A 22831-nucleotide genomic window follows, 5' to 3' on the forward strand; every position below is an offset into this window, starting at 1 on the left:
GCTCCAGCAAAGCAACAACAAAACTGCAAAATAGCAGGGGGAAAGGCGAGGAGGGCTTTAACTTCTGAACCAGACAGAAGGGAACTGTGAGATACAAACTGTTGATTTCTCACTTTGAGGGAAGAGGAGAGAGGCAGGGCAGGGGTCCCAGGGAGAACAGTGCTCTATTGATATCTAAAAGGCAGCTGACGAGCCTCTGCTTCCCTGAAGGAAGCTGGGCACTCACAGTGACTCCGCACATGGAAATAAATGCATGTTCTCCTCCAAAAGCTCCCACTCATTGCCACACTAGCTAATTCCGAATTCCTTGTTTTTGTCAATGTTTTTGTCAGTCCCAGGTCACTGGTACAAAAAGAGAGAGGCCCCTTCAACACCTCCTTTGCCATGATGCACCACTGCCAAGCTGTTTCTGTTCTCCTTCCTAGAGATGGCACCCTGGTCCAAATCCCTCAACACTCCCAACTGTCACAGCACCCCTGTGTCTGAGCCTCTCCCATCTTCAGTCAACCCTGCTATGCCAAGCCCTCCAAACACCAGTGTTCGTGAGTCATTCTTCAGGAAACACTGCCAGTTTCCCCAGCCTCTGTGTGAGATCATGTCCCCACCATGATCTACCTTGCTAGCAGCCTGGACTTGTCTCTATGACAATTATTTGGTGATTACCTAACTGTTCCTCTTCCTACTCTACTCACCTCTCAGTGTCTGAGACCAGGGTCTGGGTCTTGCTCACTGCTGTACCTCCATCAACAAGAACAGTCAGACCAGAACAGTGCTTGACACTCCAGAAGCCTAGGCCAAGTCTCACCTCGGAACACCTTAATGAATGAAGTCGGAATTACAGGGCCTCCTGAAAATCCTCCACAAGCCAGCCCCTGCCCTGCTCCCCAGCCACATCCTCTCCTCTCTTCTCCTCTCCCAGTGCCAGCCTACAGACAAGGTTCCCAGCACTCAGAGGAGATTTTCCATAGATACTCATTGAAATTAACTCCATTTTTCAAGTTCAAAGAGCATGAGAATCACATAAATGTTTTGCTATAAGATGACTCCGGAGGTGAAACATAAAAGACTGACTCCTTTATTGAAGGGAATGGAGAAGAAAAGACTGTATTTCGCAGGTACTGAGCCATGATGTGGCCGCAGGCCATGAAGCCTAACACAAGTAAAGAAATGACAGCAAGGGAGTGAGACGTGGTGCTCATGAGCACACTCACATTTTCACAACTGCAGAACACTGGTTGTGGCAGAGGGGCCTGGATCTAAAGGAGCTTACTACTGGCCAGGAGTAGCAAGAACAGATACTGAATGGAAGTAGGAAAAAAGGCTGATTTTTCTCTAGAGCTCCAGATGTCTTTATCGCTGCCTAATGACAATTACACTCAACCAATTAAGACACCACTATGATAGCTGCATTGTCAGTAAGCCTTTGGACCCCAATGTTGATGGCTCTAATTAGTGTCTGCAAAGTACAACTGCAACTAATACATTAGCTGATGTAAAAACACTAAAGAAAAACCGAAGAAAGAAGCCTTTCCACACGAGTAAAGATGTGCCCCAGCCTGTGGCACAGACCAGTGACACAGTGAAGCTGTGTGCTTTCCCAGTCTTTTTCATGCTTGGCAAGGCTGAGTTTACCTCTAAATAAATAGGTCAGGGACCACAGCTGATTTTTTGTTGAAAGAACGGGAACAGAGCCTCTCCCAAGCTTGGCATGCCAGAGCCAATTGCCAATTTAAAATGATTTACCACCAAAGAGCTTTCATTAACTAGTAAGTTTCCAATAAGCAGACTACTTATTTGCACTAAGAGGCCAGGAGAAAAAGAAGAAATTCTGTATAGCTAAAAATAACCTTTAGCCTTTCTTCTTGTGTGAATATCCAGCAGGGCTTCCATTTTGCTTCCAGGTGTCGGCTCTTATTTGCTAAAAACAAATTTGTTCATGGCTCTTCATAAAGATGCAATGGGGAGGAGTGTGTTTCGATTTAAGAATGCTGAGAAATAAGGTTAAGTGACTTACCCAAGGTCACAAGAAACATTTTAGAGGCACAGCTGGAATCAAATGTGCCCAGGTTTTATCAATGTGCTGCTTAGCTAGCACGCCACTCTGCCTCCTCAGATGACAGTGTCTTTAAACAAATACTGCTTTTAAGAGCCATCTCCATTTAAGTGCAATATAAGGAATTTATTGTTTTCAACATTGTGACTCAGCCTTGCAGGACATAACCCCTAACCCTAACCCATCAATTCACCACTATATTTCAACTGGAAGGTGAGAAGCAGCACAGGAGATTCATCAGCTGGTAACAAGAGCGTGGGGTGGGGCAGATCAAGCTGCCACACTCGCTTCACAGGTACTGTGTGAGGACATACAGAATAGTTGGTAACACTTACCCTTTATAGGATTGTACTCAAGCAGTCAACCTCAAATCAAGTCCCAATTCAATTCTGATCAGGCACTCACAGCAGCTTCAGGCCAGGGACAGTAAATGATTTGTGTGTTTGAAAAAACAAACAAAAATGTAGTGGCTACCTAGAGTCCTATGTTAAGAAGGATTCTGAAGCTATACTCCATCCAGTTCACCAGAAAAGTAAATGCTGTGGTGAATTATTAACAACCATGACTGGTTCAGGAGTGAGAAAAGGCAACTCCCCTGCCCCAACCCCACCAAGTCCTGGTCATCCCTCCAGACTCAGCTGAAAACCACTTCCCAGGAGGGACCTGGCCTGAGGCTGAGTATGTGTGAGGTGCCTCTCCGGTGTGTTCTGGTGCTCCGCTCTCCCCAACTCCATGCTCTCCCTAGTCATATCCGGTCAGCCTTTTCGCTTCTCACAAGCAAGGAATGCCCAGGAATGTGTAGGACTCATCCATATGCTGATGTTGATGGAGTAAAGGGATCTGCTGACTCAGCCTAGAAGCTGGAGGCGGTTTAAAGCCTGCTGAGCAATCAGGCAGAGGCCCCTAAAAGTAAAGTACCCACATTCTAGGAGATACTTATGCCCTCAGCATGTAGAGGTTTTAAGAACTGTTTACTTGTTCCATACTTTCTTTAATAATACCAAAGATCACAAATCAACTAAAGCAAAAGTATTTGCTTACTATTTTATATAAAATATGACTGTGTTGCATTATGCAATTAACAAAATGAACTTAATCCCACAGTGCAGCCATTCTGCAGAAATGCACTACAGCAAACATTGAGTACGGTTGAGATGCATCAATTGAAAAATAATGAACGTCTTAATGGACCTTACGAGATACGTGCACCACACACTTAAAACTGTTTTCCATACATCTTGGTTAATCACAATCAATAGAGTCAGAGTCAATGATGATCATGCAGTTACTATAGCTGTGGCCCTTCCCTTTATTCCTTGGAGAAGCAGAGATGGATAAATGCAGCCATGAGTTCACCAGTATTTATTAAGGATATTCTGGGGCTCCTTCATTAAAGATATAATAAATGTAATGCTCTACTCAAGTCACTTATCAATATCTTACCTCAGACTTATTTACTAGAAGAGCATATATACCTCACGGCAGAAAATAAATAAGTAAAAATAATTTTAAAAAGAGGTCCCTAACGGGTAATGATCAAATTCCTTATGGGAAACAGTCCAGTGACATAATAAGCAGCAACAAAAAATGCATACGAAACAAAGTTGAAAGAAAAACTGTAAAGAGAAATTGTTTTCTGAAAAGGAGAAAGACAGAAAGCATGTCCTGAGTTACGTATAAACATTGAGTTACGTATAAACATGGGTGATCTAACACAGCTTCATCCCAAGCTGCATTTAGAAAGTGTCTGTTATCTCAAGAGCCTCAGGGCAATCCACAGGCATTACGAAACTAGCAGTTTTCTAGGAACACTGTGAGTTCCTGAACAAAAAATATTTTCAAATTCAGGGTAACTATATACCATTTCAGATTGAAGCCTCTTTTAACACTTTGGAATGCCACATGATCCACATAAAGGTACATTTTTCAATTAGTGGGAAAAATGGAGGAAGAAATGGCCAAAAGCAAAGCACTCCAAAAGTGACCTTAGATGACTACGTTTAAACGAATATTTCCTAATAGTTTTTAATTGTAAAATAATGATAAAATTATTAATGTTAAAAGTATTACAAGGGGCCTGGGTTGTGGCTCAGTGGTAGAGTGCTTGCCAAGCATGCATGAGGCACTGGGTTCAATCTCTGACACTACATAAAAATAAAAACAAATAAAATAAAGGTATTGTGTCCACCTACAACTAAAAAATATACATATGGGGAAAAAAAGCATCAAAAGGCAAACTAAAGCTATCAAAGATTCAGAGAGCAGTTGATCCCCAGGGCTGCCAAAGGGAGGGGAAAATACATATATATATATATATTGAACTGGGTCATGCCTGGCAGCCAAAGCAACAGCCAGAGTTCATCATGTTGTCTGAGAGGGTGGGGGAGGGAGGGAGGCCTTTTGTTGTACATCTTCTCAGGCACACTTGCCTCAAAGGGAATAAAACAAAATGGGACAATTAAATATTTTTAGAGAAAGAAGGAAGCTAAATTTTTGCAACATTAAATGATAAATTCTTCCCTCCAATTCCATTTGGTAGAGGAGAAACCTGAATAAAGAGTCACTGATTCTTCCAGTAAGAGCAAGAGCTCATGCTGAAAAGGCAGATCACAGTAGAGGAAAACCAGGGCGCAAGCATCTAGAAGTATTGAACAAACTTCATCATACAGGTTGCTTAATATTTTTTTTTAAACCAAAAGAGGGGAAATTGATCCTCTCATGTGAAAATTTTAAAAAATGTGTTTCTTTATACAAACTGAAATGCTCCAGATGTATGATTTTAAGTAACAGTGAGGAGGGAGTTTATTGCAAAACACCACCATACTCCTGGGCATCTGATAAAAGCTTCTGTGAGCTATTAGCTTAATGACAGCAGAGCTGGCACAGGGCCTCCAAGGAGCCCAAGGCTTGCCTCTCTTCCCAGGTTTACCTGGGAAGCTCTCCTTCACTAGGTGGCTCTCCTTCACTACTTATGGCAAACCCTACCTGACACCCCCCAACCAGGTCTTGTACTGTGACCTTTCTGAACTCATGATGTCATCTGTTTGCAACTTGTAACTTCCAGAGTGCAGCTGGGGAAAAGGAGAACAGTCCAAGCATCACAAATAGAACAGGGATGTTGTCTGTCATGCCCCCTTTTCTTCTATTCTTTTTTCCGCAATGAAAAAAAAGAAAAACATGTAATTTTATTTTGTTTTTGGGGTTGGGGATCAAACCCATGGCCCAACATATGCCAGGCAAATGCTCTACCACTGAGCTATACCTCCAGTCCCAACACATAATTTTTAAAACATTTATTCTAAGTGTTGTCACTACCCAAAACCAAAATATAATTTTTTAAAAAAGGAGCAAAGATATATTTCCCAATCTCTTTGTTATCAACCAACTTTCTAGATAACATCTCTTCTTCTAAAATACACAAAAAACACACATGAAACCTCATTAGCATTTCAGGGGGCCATCACATCACACAGGAAATGCAGACAGATGGGGTTTTGATAGAAAGTCAGGTGGCTTATTCTGTACTATTGAAAGACTTTATTTTTAAAAAGTATTTTTTAGTTTTGGATGGACACAATACCTAATTTATTTATCTTTACGTGGTGCTGAAGATTGAACCCAGTACCTCAAACGTGTTAGGTGAGCACCCTACCAGTAAGCCACCGCCCCAGCCCCTGACTGAAGACTTCTAAACACAAATTCTTCCTAAAGGAAGGTCACTGCTATGTCTCAACTGCTCAGCTACAGATGAAGAAACTTCTGCTAGTTCAGGCATTTTCTGCGATGCTGCTTAGGGCGGCAAAGTGACCAGACAAGACCGCAGAAAGGCAAGAGGAAGGGCTAGAGACAGAGTGCAGGCAGGCCAAAGGGAGCCCAGAGTGCAGGCTCACCGCGGCATGAGGAGTCTTCATTCTACATATTTGAGGTTCCCAGATTTCTAGGTGCCAGGACTGGCTTCAGGCCCCGAGGGTACAAAACTGCTGACTATATGGTCTCCACCTTTTCAAGATGGTGCAAACAACAAGATGCAGCACTGGCAGAGGCTCAGCAGGGAAGTCTACTCGTTCACCGACCAAAAGACCACCAATGACCTCAGAGGGCTCAGCGTTATTTCTGGCACTGACAGGAAGCAGGGAGGTCTATGCAGGAGTGAGCTTGAGGGACAGTTTGCGAACTTCAAACCACATGGTTAAAATGGAAAGAAATTGAGGGCTATGAAAGCATTTAAAAACAATTTTTTAACCTGGAAAATCATAAAAATCAATTTATCTAAATCTAGTAATCCCATTTATGGATTTTAGCCTATGAATGAATATAACCTGGAATGCAAGGACAATGGAAAAACTAACTCTTTAATCCTACACTCTTACACAGAATTCAAAGTTTCTACAATAACACGTGTCTTATAATTTTCAAATAAAGAATACTTATACATACACTGCTTTAAAATAAGAAAAAATATGCAAATCTCTGTATATAAAATATTCATAACATTATAGAAATATATGCCACATAAAGATATTTGGTCAAGAGACCACATATACGATGTGATCCTAGTAGATTATATGGTCTACTGATATCAGTTATCTTAGTTTGTATATGTCCATTCTATAATATTTACCAACAAAACATTTCTCAAAACATACCCTCATTGTTAAACTATGTGAGACTGTACAATACAACGTAGGAAATAACTTTAATGTCCACTATTAGGGGAACAAATGAGAAAATTAGGGTATAATTATTCATGGAATTTCACAACCAATCAAAGAAGGTAATGCAAAGTAACAACATGAAAAAAATCTCACCAGCTTAGTGAGGAGAAAAAGGGCAAAGATTTAATAATGCAGGCTATGATTATATTATTTTTAAAAAATGTATAGAAAAACCAACTGAAAACCAAACCGCACACCCCAGAGATAACAACAGAATAAGTTACGCTATATGGTAGGACTTAAGTGGCTTTCTCTTTTCCACTCCATAATATTTTTACAAACGAACATGGTTTTAGCTCCACTATTATTTTTAAAGAGAAAAGAAAGATGCATACCACCAAAGAAAAACCAGAATGACACAATAATAGAACAGCTCTAGCTGAACAAAACTAGCAAATGAGGGCTTTGTGGAGGTCTCAGAGGCACTCGGTGCACACACGCCCTGCTCTGCCTCTGGCAACTCACACAGTTGGGTGTTCTGGGACTAGACCAGAGGTTCCTTCCAGGTTTAAAATCATATAATTTTTTAAGTTGAAACAACTAAGAAATTAGAGAACAAACAAGAGAAAATGGGCATTCTCCAGTTACTCACTGTAATGGAGTATATAAGTGGTGGAGGAAGGGGGTCATCTGTATATTAAATTTTTGTGCTTATTCCAATAAAATAGTACCCAAGCACTACAGAGCATGTCATGGAATATTACAGAGCACCCCTAGCTAAGATGCTCAGAAATTACTAGAAAGCAGATCCATGCTGTAAAGTTCAATGTTATTTCTGAGTGAAACAGTAATTTAAAAAAATACTGAGACAACAAAGCCGCATGGTTAGCGGCTCTAGGTGCTGCAGCTAAGCACATGTCCAGGTGCTGTGAGAGGAGCAGCGCTGGGTGCAGGGCAGCTGTTTATTAGGCTAGAGTGCTATGGAAATCTCTGGGAGGAGCACGGGCCTTAAACGACAGGGACTGGGTTTCTGCTCAGTGTGGTGAAATGTTCTGGAATTAAAACAGTGGCGGAAGCCGCACGATCTTGGGAGTTTACCAAAAATCACCCAATTTTCCACTTTGAAAAGGTGAATCTTACAGTATGTGAATTACCTCTCAGTTTAAAAACAAAGATGTGATCAAAGATGACTAACTAGAACAGCATGAAAAAACCCAAAGTGTACTTGAGGGGAGTAATGAGGAAAAAGGTAGACGGGAAACAAATGTCAATGAACTCTGCACATCAGGAAAAGATAACCACAGATTATTCTTAAGATAGGGAAGCAAAGACTCTTGGACAAAAAACTGCAGGATCAAAAGCTTAAGAAACAATGTCTGCACATGGCTGAAAAAGCAAGCACAGGTGGGGGGGCACAGCCACATGACAGGTGCTCCACCATCTGTCAGTGAGTTCATGAGTGAATGACTAAGGTTCCACTGACTGGGTCAACTGTGAGTCCAACTGCAAGAAAAGTTAGCCTAGTCCTGTGCAACTTGACTTCAACCCTAGGACATTTACACAGAGAACTGAAAAGATGGAAAGAGCAAGAAATATTGCAAATCTTTGCTCTCCACCAATTTTGTGAGATATATTTAATAGGTTTAAATGCAAAAATGGTTTATAGTTACATAAAACAAAACTTCTGAACAGGTTCCACTTAGGTAAAAAAGAGAAAAAGGAAAGGCAGAAGGGAAATGAAAAGAACATAGGTAAGTACAAGAGAAAGCAAGGTGAGGTGGCATGTCTCTTTAAGAAGCTCCTTGGAGATGCATAACTGCAGAAGGCCTGGTGAATACAACATTGATTGGGAATGAGGTAACCACAAACACCATCGTCTCAAATGAAAAGGGATTCGAGAGCTGACCCAGAAAACAAGCATCGTAACCACCAGATAAAATTTTAATGATAAACACGAGATGCTCTACATACAAGCAAGATTGAAGGATCCCATGCTAAGCCATCAACACAAGGTTCTTAGAAAGAGGAGCTGTGAGGAGCCTCTCTGACCCACAGCTCAAGTTTCATCTTATCGATCCACAAAACTCTGCCATTGCTGGGCTTTATGCTGCCTAATCTGCAGCGTTGAACAGACCTCCAGGGAGCTGGGAGGCAGGGAGGCAGGGAAAGGAGGACTGGCACCTGGCCTCAGAGACCATGACCAGATAACAAAGTTGTATAACTGGCTTTCGGGATGAAAGTCTCTCCTCTATTTCTAATCTCTTTTTAGGACTGTTCAGTCCAATCTCAGCATTCTGTCCTCAAGCATCTTTTTACACAGGCAGAGAGAGACTCTTTAAGTCAGAAGGATACAAATATATTATGCAGTAACCATTGACTCTCGGACTTGGGGGATGGAAGCACCATGCACAACGTGAGCTCTGAGGTCCACATTTCAGCCATGAGGGGCAGAAGCCTGATGACCTACTGATAACTGGATGGAAGGAATTCCAGATTTTTGACCCATTAATCTTTCTAAAAATAACAGTGCTACAGTTCTCCCAAGAAGGACATTAACCTCTAAATTGTAGCCAGTGAAACAGAAGCCAAAAAGAACTGTCCCTCCTGGGTATAGCTTGTTTAAAACAAATAATTTTTCAGGGACATGGCATATCATAAAATATTTAAATAATCTATTTGGAATTTCAATTCAAATAGTGCTCTTCAAGGAATGCTATTTAAGGAAAGTTTTTTTAAGAAAAAGTCTAAGCCAAGGTTGGTTTTGGTTTTTGGTTTCCTGTAGGTAGGACCTTCACTGAGGCAGCTCAGCCAAAGCCCATGGAGACTCAGAAGTTTAAGGGTTTGGGTCTTCACATTTGGGCATACAATTTGAGATGGTAAAAGCATACAATCAAAAGTTTACAACTGCAGACTGTAGTTCAAGACACCTTCCTAATCCACAAAGAAAATTGATCTTCTTATAGTTCATTAAAGAAATACATAAATGCACCTCTGTAGTAAAACATGAAGAATTCATGAAAGTGGTTTTTGGAACAGAAGCCAAAGGAATTTACAGAAGCTAAAATTAAATTTCTCGGCCATGGAGACACATAAAAAACCTAGTTCCAGACAAGTTAAATAGCAAATACATACTATGTGGTGGGCAAGGAAGATTATGTGTGGCCGCAGCCCTTCCTCATAATAAATGCTTCAGAACAAGAGAATAAGAACAGGACTTGATTGTGCCAACACTTATTATTCTTGCTTGACTTTTTTATGTCTTCATAAAACACAAACTGCTTGCCTTAATGAAAATCTAACATAACATGCCACGAGAGTGATTTAAAAGCCAGGAAAGACATATTAAGACAAATGAATCACAAATCTGCTCCACACTATTTGCTTCTCTCTACTTACTACTGAGCTCTCAAATCCTAAAGAAGAGAGTCAGAGATTCTCCTCCCTACGCACAGCTGTCACTGGGGAAGGTACATGCTCTCACAGGAAGATAAGGTCATTGTGCTCAGAGGGCAGTTCTTGAAAAATGAAAGGCTGTAAGAAGAAGAGCAGTAAGTGAAAATTGCTTGGCTTACCCAGCAATGACAACACCATCGTGAGAGTGCACATCACATAAAACCGCATCAGGAATGTGTTCCAGCTCACTCACGGCACCTTTGCGATTCTGTGTGAGAAAAAGATGCAGTTTATACTATTCTTAGGGCAGCCAGGAGACAAAGCACTTCACCTTCACCCTCCTTCCACAGAGATTTTTCTATGGCATGAATTTTATTCAAGTTACCTGGGCATTCAAAAGGACAAAGATGGCAACTAACATCACGTTCGAGTTACCACATACATCAAAGACACTGAACCAGAGGGCAAGGTCATGTGAGATGCTGGACCTGTCCTCAAGGAGATCACTGAATATAAAGGAAGTATGTGCACATAAATAGCCACAATCCACAGTAAGCTGACCACATTTGCTGGTAATCACAAGTATCTGAAGAAGCATATAAAGTATGTTTAAAAATTCAGTTCAGCAAAGAGAAAGTACCTATTAACTCTTACAAGGACTCTCAATAAAATGAAAACACTACATATCACAAGAGATAAAGACCAGGAGATAGAAAGAGAGAAGAAAAGATGACATTTCTGATTGAGCTCAGAAGTTCCATGGAAAACCTAAAACCTAAACTTAACCTAAACCGAGTCTGTGGAAAGAGAGGTGAGGGAGTGTTATTTTCCACTATGTGTGCTACTCTGACTTTTGAATTCTTTTTCCAAGATCATTCATTATTGATTGAAAAAAACATATTAAACGATTACTTTCAGGGGCTGGGGATTGGCTCAAGCGGTAGCGCGCTCACCTGGCATGCACGCTTGCCTGGCATGCGCGCGGCCCGGGTTCGATCCTCAGCACCACATACAAAGATGTTGTGTCTACCGAAAACTAAAAAATAAATATTAAAAAAATTCTCTCTCTCTCTCTCTCTCTCTCTTTAAAAAAAATTACTTTCAAAATAAAAATCAAGGGAATCTGAAGAGATATAAAGTCTTTACAGGTGGGAAATGTGAAAGAGTAGACAGTTAAGCCAAAAAGCAAGCATGAATATAGGAATTTAAAAGTACCAAATGATCATAATTTTAGTTCTGCTGCTTTGGCCCAGGATTAGAAATAGTGTTCCCAAGTGTCACACACAGTTCTTATCATACAATAAAGGTAGACATTAATATTATTGCTTATATTAGGGAAGAGATGATGACATTCATCCCATTAAATCCATGTTTATTAAGCAGTTATACTCCAGAAACTGGGCAAGAGAATCTGCAATGGTGGTCATTACTTCATCTGAGGATCAAGTCTACAGTTGAGGGATAAAACTGCACCCATCCAATAGGAGCTCTCCGACTTGCGGAGTCATGATGAGGGAAGGGAAGGATATGGCTACAAAGCAGAGAGAAGAGCTCTTTTGACAAAAAAGGTATTGAAAGAAGAGAGCCTGAGAAGAAAAGCTGCCTGCTGTTGGCACTGACTCATTCTGTCCGGGGGCTTCCCTCTCCTTCTTGGGCTCTGATCCCTCACTGATATTTTAGTCATAGAGGTCCCAGAATGCCAGGGTGAAAGAAAACACTATGCACACCCCAGGAAGAGCAACACTGTGGCCCCCACACCCACTTCATCAAATCACTTCCAGGGTGAACTGCAGGTGCAGATAAGTGCATGCATTCACAGGTCACCCCTACACAGAGTGACCTGAGAACTCTGGGATTCCTTCTGAGCTTTCCCCAGGCATTGACCAAGAAGGTATCAAACCAAATCACCTGCCCAACCCATTCTAAAATCTACCATAAATAGGATGGGAACAGTGTATCTGTGTACAAAGGCTTAAGAGCCTTGAGAACAGCCTTGCCTGAGCACCGAGCATGGCCTCCTCAGCAGAAGGAGCATTAGACTTAGGACATGGATGTCCTTGCCTCACTGTGGGGAGCAGTGTTAGGTGTAAGCCCCTTCTAGATATAAGAAAACAGAGGCAGGCCAGAGCTAAGCCGTGTACCCTAATGCGACCTTTCATGTTCTGATGAAGCACCCCTTCATTCTAAAATTACAGTAAAATCCCATCATTATACTTAATGAAAGAATCATCATTTAAAATTTCATCCATATTGGGCTGGGGCTGGGGCTCAGCAGTAGTGCACTTGCCTGGCATGTGTGAGGCACTGGATTCGATTCTCAGCACCACATGTCAATAAATAAATAAAGGACTATCAATAGCTTTTAAAAAAAATTTACCCATATAGTCCCCATTATTACCAGTGTCAGGAAATGGGCCAGAGACACTCCAAAGAGAAGTCTCCCTCACTTTTGCCTGTAGCAATACCCAGTTCACTCAGTGGACAAACATTCCTTGAGCGCATATGGTTTTGTGCTTGTTAGAGAAAAACAATAAATAGGCATTTAGTTAAATTGTTTGTAACCTGAAAACTGTAATTTGGTGCCAAATGCTTCACTGCTGTCATCCCCAGCCCAAATGAGGTGGTGGTACTGCCTGCCTGCCTTGTCTTCTCTGCCATCAAAGAGGAAGCAAAAATCTTAGCTGCCATTTTCTCCCTCAGGATCTGAAATCTCTGAATTCAATCTAAGGGACACTGAATATCTCCAGCTCTCACATTCATAAATCTCAAAGGATCCCTCCTTTCTGAACAGAGAGGCCCACGTTAACCCCCCTCTGGAGCTTCCCCTGAACAGCAGCCTCTTCTACTGGGATCAGACTCTCTGTTCCTTGCCCCTGATTGTCTGAATGGCTTTGTTTGTCAAACCTTCCTGCCTGCCTCTCATCTATGTCTGTCCATCATAAGACCTAACCAAGCTCACAGGCAAGAGAGCTAACAGACCCCTCCAAATGAGTTTACTACCTTTGGTGAATGCAAACAAACACTGTGGGGAGAGCATGACTTTCTTAGGGGTGGTGTCTTAATGTCCTAAGAAAAAATACCTGTACTAATTCTCCTTAGAATGGCAGGTCTAACAAGGAGCAATTCTGCCCCCATGTGACATCTGCAATATCTGGAGACATTCTGAGTTATCACAACTTTGGGGGAGGATGAGAATACTATTGGTATTTAGTAAGTAAAGGCCAGGGATGCTGCCTGACATCCTGCAATGCATAAGGCAGCTCCCTACAAAAAGAGGCTGGCCCAATGTCCCTAGTGCCGGGGCTGAGCAACCCTGAATTAGAGAGACACTGCTCTGGCTAATGTTGCTAGAACTGCATGAGGTTGCCCTCATCAAGCATATCAGTCACTAATCAGGTTATGAGGTGACTAGGGAGAGACATACACATAGGCAATATGTCACCATCAGTAATGAGCAAAAGTCATTCATGTTAAAGTCTATTAGGATTGACTTTATGGGAGAGAAGAATGTGGTTCTATCTCTTCTCTACTCATGAATATCCAGTTTCCTGGGCAGGAAAGAAATGCTGCTGCACACCACTGTCTTGTCATGCCTCTCACAGCTCTATGTAGCACGCTTCTCGACAGTTATCCATGGAAACACTTCTCTGTGCAAATTCTTAGCTGTGATCTAATATTTCTGTAGAGACTTTTAAGTGATAAATGCAAGGGCAGCAAGCCAGTGGGTTACATGAGGGAAGAGAAGACAGCTCTTAAGGATGTGAAATGATCTCCCTCTTACAGTTACTAAAATGGCATTTGTAGCTCCTCTTTTGTGTGCAGGTGGTGCTTCTGCCTTCTTGGACTCTCCAAGAAGGTGTCAAAAGTGAGAGAGAGCTATATCAAATATGACTCCAACAATCCTAACCAGCAGAGGGAAGTGACAGGCAGCCCAACCTCAGCTGTCCTTCCCTGGATAATAGGGGGATGCTCTCAAACTTTGTCACTGAAAACAGAGGCAGATCTTCCAAGGAGGGACAAAACAGGTCATCAATAGCGATCAGCACACCCCTCTGCCTCTACTTCTGGCAATTAACCTCAGGCTGCAACTAAAGGTTTGGACTCCCATGTCTTTGCAAGCTATTTTTCCACAGGTAAAGTTATTGGCCACTGCCTACCTTCCAGTTGGTTCTTAACATGTGTTCCTTGGCTCGGCACTCTTGGAAGATGAGCTTCCAGCACGAATAATCTGAGATGCTGCTCTCCGGAAGGTGCCCTTCCTGCTGGCACAGCCTGTACCACAGCACCTCATCTTCAGCAATCACCTTCCACGTCTTGCTCACCTAAAGCAGCAGAAGTGACACAAATGTCAAAATCTGCAATTAGAAGGGCCCCTCACCATCCAAAAATCAATCAACACCTCTATTACTGCCCTGGGTTTATGGCAGTATAAAATGTCTCATTAACAAAACACTCCGAGGTGGAAAAAAATACAAGCAAATGTTTCCAGTTTTATCTTTCAAGATTTCAAAATTGTTGTACCACCATGTAATCTCACATTTTAGCCTGCTTGATTAAATTATTATCTAACAAATGAGACAGAAAAAATACACAAGTACATAAAATGCAAAAAAAAAAATTATGAACTTTACCACGGTAATTAGCTACATAATCATACACAGCTCTTCAGAACAGAATTTCTACTTTTTACCAACAGCACTTGTATTTCCATCTTATATAATGGAAGACTGGCCTCTGAAATGAGAGGCTATAATAAAATAAACACCCATAAGTCAAATATCTGGTCATATAAAACTCCAAAATTATGTTACAAATGAGAACTTAGATTTTAAATATATAGATTTTAAAAATATGGTTGGGGTTGTGGCTCAGTGACAGAGCACTTGCTTAGCCTGTGTGAGGCACTGGGTTCAATCCTCAGCACCACATAAAAATAAATAAATAAAATAAAGGCATTGTGGCTATCTACAACTAGAATTTTAAAATATATGTATTATATATGTAAATATATATATTTAACACAAAACTCAAAGCTGTTAACCAGGCCTGCAAGATCTGGTAGAGAGCAATTGATGTTATGTTTGGCCTGAATCTCAATCCCAACAGTATCCAGCGGAAAAAGCTGTTTTAGCTATGTTTTGTTTTCCAACTATAATTTAGGGGAATAATGGATTTACTTCATCACAGGATAATGTACAAAGCTGGCCAGATTGCAAAAAATGGACTCTGCTGGCAAGAGGAGAGAGTGATTCAGAAGATCAATAGGATCCAGTTTATGGTACATGCTAGTAATGCAGGATCAAGCAGGTTGAAACTCATTCCTAATAAAGTGATTGGTAACCAGCAGTTTGTAGGACCCTGTGCTCTTTAGCACTCCTTGGGGCTAATTCATGAACCAGAGACAGCTGAGAAGAGAGAAGCATCAGAGAGTGAGAAAGAATGTGCATCATGTACAAGGCAGAGTCTTGTTGCTCAAGGGGGCCTTGGTGGATGAAGCACAAATAGGAAGCTAACTTTTGCATCTCTGAAAATCTGCTCCTCCATAACACCACACAGAATGCTGCCCCAAACAGTCACAACTGACTTTTTCAGGACTCTGGATTTAATGAAAGGCTTGATACACTCTAAGGTGCATGTAATTATGAAAAATGGCTGCATATCAGTAAGATCTGCGACTTTCAACTTGTACTTAAGCAGCAGAAGTGACGCAAGGCGGCCTTGAAACAGCAGTCTCACAACTATGATACTGTAAAAACCAGCAGCCCAGCAGCCACCAGAGGCGCCAAACAGGTTTAGATCTCCCTAAACTCCAATCCCCAAAGGATTTGCCTTGTCTGGCACCTGGCTGGAAAACTGTTCTTGAAACTAGTCTTTTTCTGACCTCTATCCCATCTCCAGGGCATTTGTTTAAAGCAATAAGTGTTAAGTAAGTTTAGCTCTACAGATGCCAGAGGAGGCACTGCCAGTAGAGCTAAGAAGAAGCTGACCAAGAAAGCTTAAATTTATAAAGACAGGAAAAACTGGGGGATGAGGTGTTCTCAGGGTTTGTCTTTGAAAGGTTCTCATATATTTATTCCTGGGAGTCTGGAATGTAGGTTCATGTGCAGTACTGTGCATGTGCCCAGAAAAAAAAACAGATGGGGCCCTGATCTCTCAATTCTGGCGGACTTGCCCTGCACAGGCAGGAAGTGAAGGCTAAGGCAGAGTGGTAAACTGTTGGGATAGTGAGGGGGTGTTCCAACATACAAAGAACACCTGAGCACATTTAAGAAAATCTCTGTCCAATCACCAAGCAGAGACTTCAGTGGCCATAGAGGATAAAGAACAGAGACTAGGGAAGTCACTTAACAGCAGCAACCAAAAACAATAAATGGTAATAACAACAAATTCTTCAGAGGTAGGAAAATCTGATTACCAGAGTTGCAACATTATTTTAAATGTCCAGTTTTTAACAACAATAACAACAAAAAAGTGCAAGACATTCAAAGAAACAGGAAAGTAGGACGTATGCACAGGATAAAAAGCAGTCAGTAGAAAGTGTCCCTGAGGAGGTATAGACAATGAATTTATCAAACAGAGACTTTAAATCAGCTATTATAAACATGTTCAAAATACTAAAGGAAAGCATGTCTAAAGAAATAAAGGAAAGTATAAGAAAAATGTTTTACCCTACAGAGAATATTGATAAACAGACAAAAATTATTTAAAACAACAACAACAAAAAAAAAAACAAGTAGAAGTTCTAGTGTTGAAAAACACAGCAATTGAAACAACAACAACAACAAAAAAAACACTAGAGAGACTCAATAACAAATATGAACTGGTAGAAAAAAAATCAGCAAATTTTTGGATTATCCAATCCAAGAAAGAATTATAAAAAAATGAAGAAGAAAATGCACAGAGCCCTCAGAGACCTATGGGACACCAGGTTCCAAGTATTTCAATGTATGCAAAATACAATGATAATGGAGCAGTTCTTGGTGTCTATTAGAATTAAGTAGGTATTAATCCAAACTAGATTGTTTTAAGATGTTCACTCAAAAACAATCCAGTGAAAGAAACAAGGGGATTAAAGTGCATAATAGAAAATATCTATTTAACACAACAGAAGACCATAATGAGAGAATAAAGGAATAAAAAAGGACATATAGGAAGAAGCTAAAGCTTACAAAGTAAAAGTCAGAAATTAAGAATGCAGTCTATCTCAGTCTAAAAATTTTTTGACTTTCCATCTCAAGCAAGCTATATAAAAAATAACCATTATTATACCTTATTCAACCAAAAGGAACACTGAATAATTTAACACTCTGATGGCACATTAAGTTCTGGTTTCCCTAATTACGTATCTGCCGTACACGTGTGCATACAAGCTCCACATGTGATAAATAGTCACATCATGTAAGTCACTTTCTTATAGGCACAGGCTGTGCACTTCACATGAAATCCACAGCTTCAAAAGTGGCACAAATAAATGGCACAGCTTCTGTCATTTTCCTGAAGTGTCACACTGTAATGCTGAAGGTGTCACACAGGCTCAAGCCTCACCCACCTTCAAGGGTTTAGAAATGAAGAATTACGAGGGTGCTGGCAATCAACTGGGCACCTCTCCCCACAGTAAGAAGGCTTCTCACAGCTTCTCTGAACAGCAGAGGTCCAGGCAGTCCTGGAATGCTGCCAGTGAAGAGCTGACCTCCCAAATCACTTGGGTCTCTCACAAGGCCATCTAACTATTAGAATGTGCTTCCTCCATTGTGATGAAAACGACTTCTACCCATGGCCCTGATTTTGCTATTTGGATGAAGAAAGCTATTTAATCTTCCGACAGTCCCTCACGTAGCTGAAGACAGTTATCACACGTCCCTCAGCCATTTCTTCACTGGTCTAAATATTATCCATTTCCTTCAACTATCTATGACTGATTTCCATACACATCACTATCTGAATGAACCCTAATAGCTGTGCATTTATAGAGTTCCTCATCAAATAAGGTACTCAGAACCAAACAATCCCCCATATATGGGTTGTCAAGTGCCACAAACAATATGATCTCATCAGACATTAAGGTTTTTTGGTTTTGTTTTTTTCAGTGATAACTCAAGCATCACAAATGCCTGTCAGATACCTTACCCACTGAGCTACATTCCCAGCCCTTTTTGTTTTTTATTTTGAGACAGGGTCTCAAAATAAGGGCCACACTAAGTTGCTGAGGCTGGCTTTGAACTTGCAATCCTCCTGCCTCAGCCTTCCAAGCCACTGGGATTATAGGTATGCACCACTGCATCTGGCTACACCCAAATTCTTAACTTTCTAAATTTCTTATCTGTTTTAAGTGCCACCTCAACATTTTAGCCCCCTCAGATCATCTCTGAATCCTAACTGTTATCCACTGTACTAGCTAATTCTCCCATATATAAATCCCCTGCAAAATATGATACGTGGGCCTTCGTGTCTTAATTATTTTTTTAAAAAAAGTTAACCAAGATGAGGCTGAGGCTGGACAGGGCCCTGTGGCAAACCACTGGAGTCCACCCCACTGCTGACATGGATCCATTAAGCAACTCACCCTGGGTAAGGCCACAGCATCAGTTACAAATCCACTTAACCACACCGTCATCCCACACTCTTCCATCTTAGCCATAAGGGCTCAGGAAACAAATCCTCATCTGATCACAAGTGGTCAGACAATAAAGAATGGAATAATGACTCAATAACACTGGAGCCCCAGTTTTGACTAGACAGAACACTGTGGTTTTATATTTGGCATATGTGATCCACAGCTGAGCCTACTCATGACACCCTGGTAGTGTCTGTCCATCTGTCTGTGCCAGAGTGAGTCTGAGTAGTAGGCATTCAAGAAGCACAGAAAGGGATGGACTAACGTCAGCTGTGATAGAGCCAGGCCACAATTCAAATAGTTTCAGAGCAGAGTACACCGCCTAACAGATCTCTGGAACTCAGGAGCAAATGAGCCATAAGATGAGGAGTAACGTATAGAAATCCTCCCAGGTTCTCCAAGGTAGAAAGTGCTAACCAAACACAGAGTAACTAACTCTGATCCTTGGGATACGTGAGCCCTTTTTGTAAAAATTATAAAACAAAATTTTTATAAAAATGTAACTACTGAACAAGACTCAGAATAGCAAAGAGGCCATAAAAATGTCATTATTACCTCATTAAATAGACCAGCACTACCCAAAGTGTGTTCAGCAGAACAATAGCTCCCCAGTGTGCTGATAAATTTCTTTTTTTTTAATTTTTTTATAGTTGTAGATGGACAGAATAGCTTTATTTTATATGTTTATTTGTATGTGGTGCTGAGGATCGAACCCAATGCCTCATGCATGCTAGGCAAGTGCTCTACCACTGAGCCACAGCCTCAGCCCCAACCCTGATAAGTTTCTTAAAAAAAAAAAAAAAAAAGGGCTGGGGTTGTAGCTCAGTGGTTGAGTGCTTGCCTGGCATACGTGAGGCACTGGGTTCGATCCTCAGCACCACATAAAAAAATAAAATAAAGATAGTATGTCCATCTACAACTAAAAAATTAAAAAATTATTTAAGAAAATAAAACTTAAAAAAAAAAAAGTATTCCACGATCAAGTGAGTCTAGGGAACACTGGTTTAAACAATACTAAGCAGGATTCTTTGTTGCAGGACTTCTCAGAGCTTTACACAGACTGCTTATCTCTAAGATGGGAATGTAAGAAGCTGCATTTCCCAGACTTTTTTGGTTCCCGACTTCTTCCTCCAAGGAGTGTTTCAAAAGCCCAGTGCTCTGCAGACAAATTAGTCAAGATGTAAGTTGGGCACCAACTACATCTATGATACTAAGGTCAGCAACTCTCATCAGTACTTTACCTCAATCTGCCATACTGACACCTGCATGTGAGACCCAATCCACTGATGTACCCCGACTGAGGGCTGCTTCCCATTCTTGGGGAAACTATACATGGGAAAGTTTGGTTCCTGCTCATACAGTCAGTCTAGATCAAAAGACTGAACCCAAATAGGGACCTTTAAATTCTGGAGTCCAAAATCTTTTTTTCTCCCCTTCTCTCAGATGGAGCTTCTAAATCACTATTTTAATAGCACGCAAACCCAGTGCTCAGTGACTACAAATTAGAAGATCCCAAGTACATTAAACATTCTGGATGGGTTGTCATAAGAACTAAACCAAACATATTTCAGCCACTTTAAAATGGAGAAAGTTTATGCTCGCTTTGGCAACACATATACTAAAATTGGAACGATACAGAGGTTAGCATGGCCCTTGCACAAGGATGACACACAAATTCGTGAAGGGTTCCATATTTTTAGCTCAAGAATTAAAATCAAGAATCAATAAATGGGATGGATTCAAACTAAAAGGTTTCTTCTCAGCAAAAGAAACAACCTGTGAGGTGAAGAGAGAGCCTACATCTTGGGAGCAAATCTTTACCCCTCACACATCAGATAGAGCACTAATCTCTAGGGATATAAAGAACTCAAAAAGCTAAACACCAAAAAAATAAATAACCCAAGCAATAAATGGGCCAAGGATCTGAACAGACACTTCTCAGAAGATGATATACAGTTTACTCAATCAACAAATATATCATTGCTAGCAATCAGAGAAATGCAAATTAAAACCACTCTAAGATTTCATCTCACTCCAGTCAGAACAGCAGCTATTATGCATATAAACAACAATAAGTGTTGGCGAGGATGTGGGGAAAAAGGCACACTCATACACTGCTGGTGGAATTGCAAATTGGTGCAGCCAATATGGAAAGCAGTAAGGAGATTGCTTGAAAAACTGGGAATGGAACCACCATGTGACCCAGCTTTCCCTCTCCTTGGTCTACACCCAAAGGACTGAAAAACAGCACACTACAGGGACACATCCCACATCAATGTTTATAGCAGCACAATTCATAATAGCTAAACTGTGGAACCAACCTAGATGCCCTTCAGTAGATGAATGGATAAAGAAAATGTGACATTTAAACACAATGGAATATTATTCATCAATAAAAGAAAATAAAATCATGGCATTTACAGGTAAATGGATGGCGTTGGAGAAGACAATGTTAAGTGAAGTTAGCCAATCCCAAAAAACCAAATGCTGAATGTTTTCTCTGATATAAGGAGGCTGATTCATAGTGGGGTAGGGAGGGGGAACATGGGAGGAACAGATGAACTCTAGATAGGTCAGAGGGGTGGGAAGGGAAGGGAGGGGGCATGGAGTTAGAAATGATAGTGGAATTGATGATCATCATTATCCAAAGTACATGTATGAAGAAAAAGAAATGGAGAAAGTTCTCAGTGGGACTTTCAGGAGCCGCAAACATCTCAGACCTTCTATAAGATCCAAGTTGTTTTAAATAACAATCTGAAAACCTGCAAAAAAGGTTTAGGAACTAAAAAATTGAGAATAAAAAGTTGACATTTTGGTGCATTATCCACATCACTAATGCCAGAACTCAGTTCTTAGTCTGCAAAAAATAATATTCAGGATCCTGGATAATACACACACACATACATACACACACACACACACACACACACACACACACCTGTTTGAGGGATTTACAAAAGGTAGAGGTGAGAATTACTTCCAAAAAGGGATCAGGATTGTACCCACAATTAGGCATTAAAAATGAAAGTATGCCAGCAATTTCTTTAGCAAACTATAAATGGAAGGTGCTTTTTAACTTCTTTTAAAGGAGAAGAAAAATGACAGCCTTTAAGAATTTAATTCTGAAGAAAAAAAAAATCAGCAAGGATCTAGTTAAACTTTCACAAGCAAAATTTAAAGGGGCTAACCAAAAGAAAATCTTTCTAATTGCTTTGATTTCTTGACTTATATTAAATGTAGCAAGTTTACAAGCCTGAATTTTCCAAAGGTCCAATGGTCTTTCTTTAATACACCAGAATTGGAAAGGCCCTGGCTCAGTGAAAGCCCCACTGAGTGAGCCTCAGCTGCAAGAATTTGCTAATAAAAGTGTCGCCAGCATTTTGTTTTATAGCACCACTGTGAATCACCACATTTGGGATGGGGGATGGGGAGGAGCGAGCTCGTGGCTGGAAAATTAGCTGTGTTAGCTCTGCCTGGATTAAGGTTATCAACAAAGATTACAAAGGGGAAATGTCATTGTTCCATTCACACCTTCACATACCACATCTGCTTGGGAAGAACACACCATATCCATAGACATCCCTGAACATCCTCCTCTTCCCACATGCACTTCCTTCATGTTCTCTTGAGTTACCTGCCTCAAATACTATTGACGTGCAAAGGGCTCGCAACTTAACATCTCAACCCAGAGCTCAACCCAGAACTCACCTCCAGCCTCACACCTGACTACTGGTCTTCCCCTCAAACCTGCTCATCACACAGTTTTCGCCTTCTCAGCAAACTGCAAGCTCATCCTTCCAGTTCCTTAGTCCACACCTTGGAGTCTTGGCTGACTTTTCTTTCTCTTCGTGCATTCAACCCATCGGCAATTCTGACTCTGCCCACTTCTGCTGGGGCAAGCCTGGCCCAGCCAACATTCTCGTCTCTGGATGATTTCAGGTCAGAGTGGTCTCTCTACTGCCATGCTTGTCCCCCAACAGCCTATTCCCCACATAGCAGCCAAAATGATCCCACTTAAAAAGAAAGTCAGGGGCTGGAAGTGTAGGTCAGTGGTTGAGTGCCTGCCTAGTATGCACAAGGCCCTGGGTTCCATCCCCAGCACTACGAAACAAATAA

The 22831-nt window shown here is 41.0% G+C and overlaps 1 protein-coding gene and 1 non-coding gene across 2 annotated transcripts in view; one reads left to right on the forward strand and one right to left on the reverse strand.

Moving 5' to 3' along the window:
- The window catches only part of Fbxw8 (F-box and WD repeat domain containing 8), a 107196-nt gene that overhangs the window by 64081 nt on the left and 20284 nt on the right, over nucleotides 1-22831 (reverse strand). Inside the window, exons 3-4 of the mRNA XM_046446231.2 lie at nucleotides 14259-14423; nucleotides 10281-10369 (exon numbers count right to left, since the gene is read on the reverse strand). Coding sequence (XP_046302187.1) covers nucleotides 10281-10369; nucleotides 14259-14423 — 254 coding nt within the window. The remainder of the gene's footprint in view (nucleotides 1-10280; nucleotides 10370-14258; nucleotides 14424-22831) is intronic.
- On the forward strand, nucleotides 20310-20413 carry LOC124093702 (U6 spliceosomal RNA). Its single transcript, XR_006852039.1, has one exon. It is a non-coding gene; the product is annotated as a U6 spliceosomal RNA (small nuclear RNA).

The sequence above is a fragment of the Marmota monax genome, unplaced genomic scaffold (assembly GCF_021218885.2).
Source record: "Marmota monax isolate L192 unplaced genomic scaffold, Marmota_monax_Labrador192_F-V1.1 WCK01_AAM20220418_F8-fsc00092, whole genome shotgun sequence".
NCBI lineage: Eukaryota > Metazoa > Chordata > Mammalia > Rodentia > Sciuridae > Marmota > Marmota monax.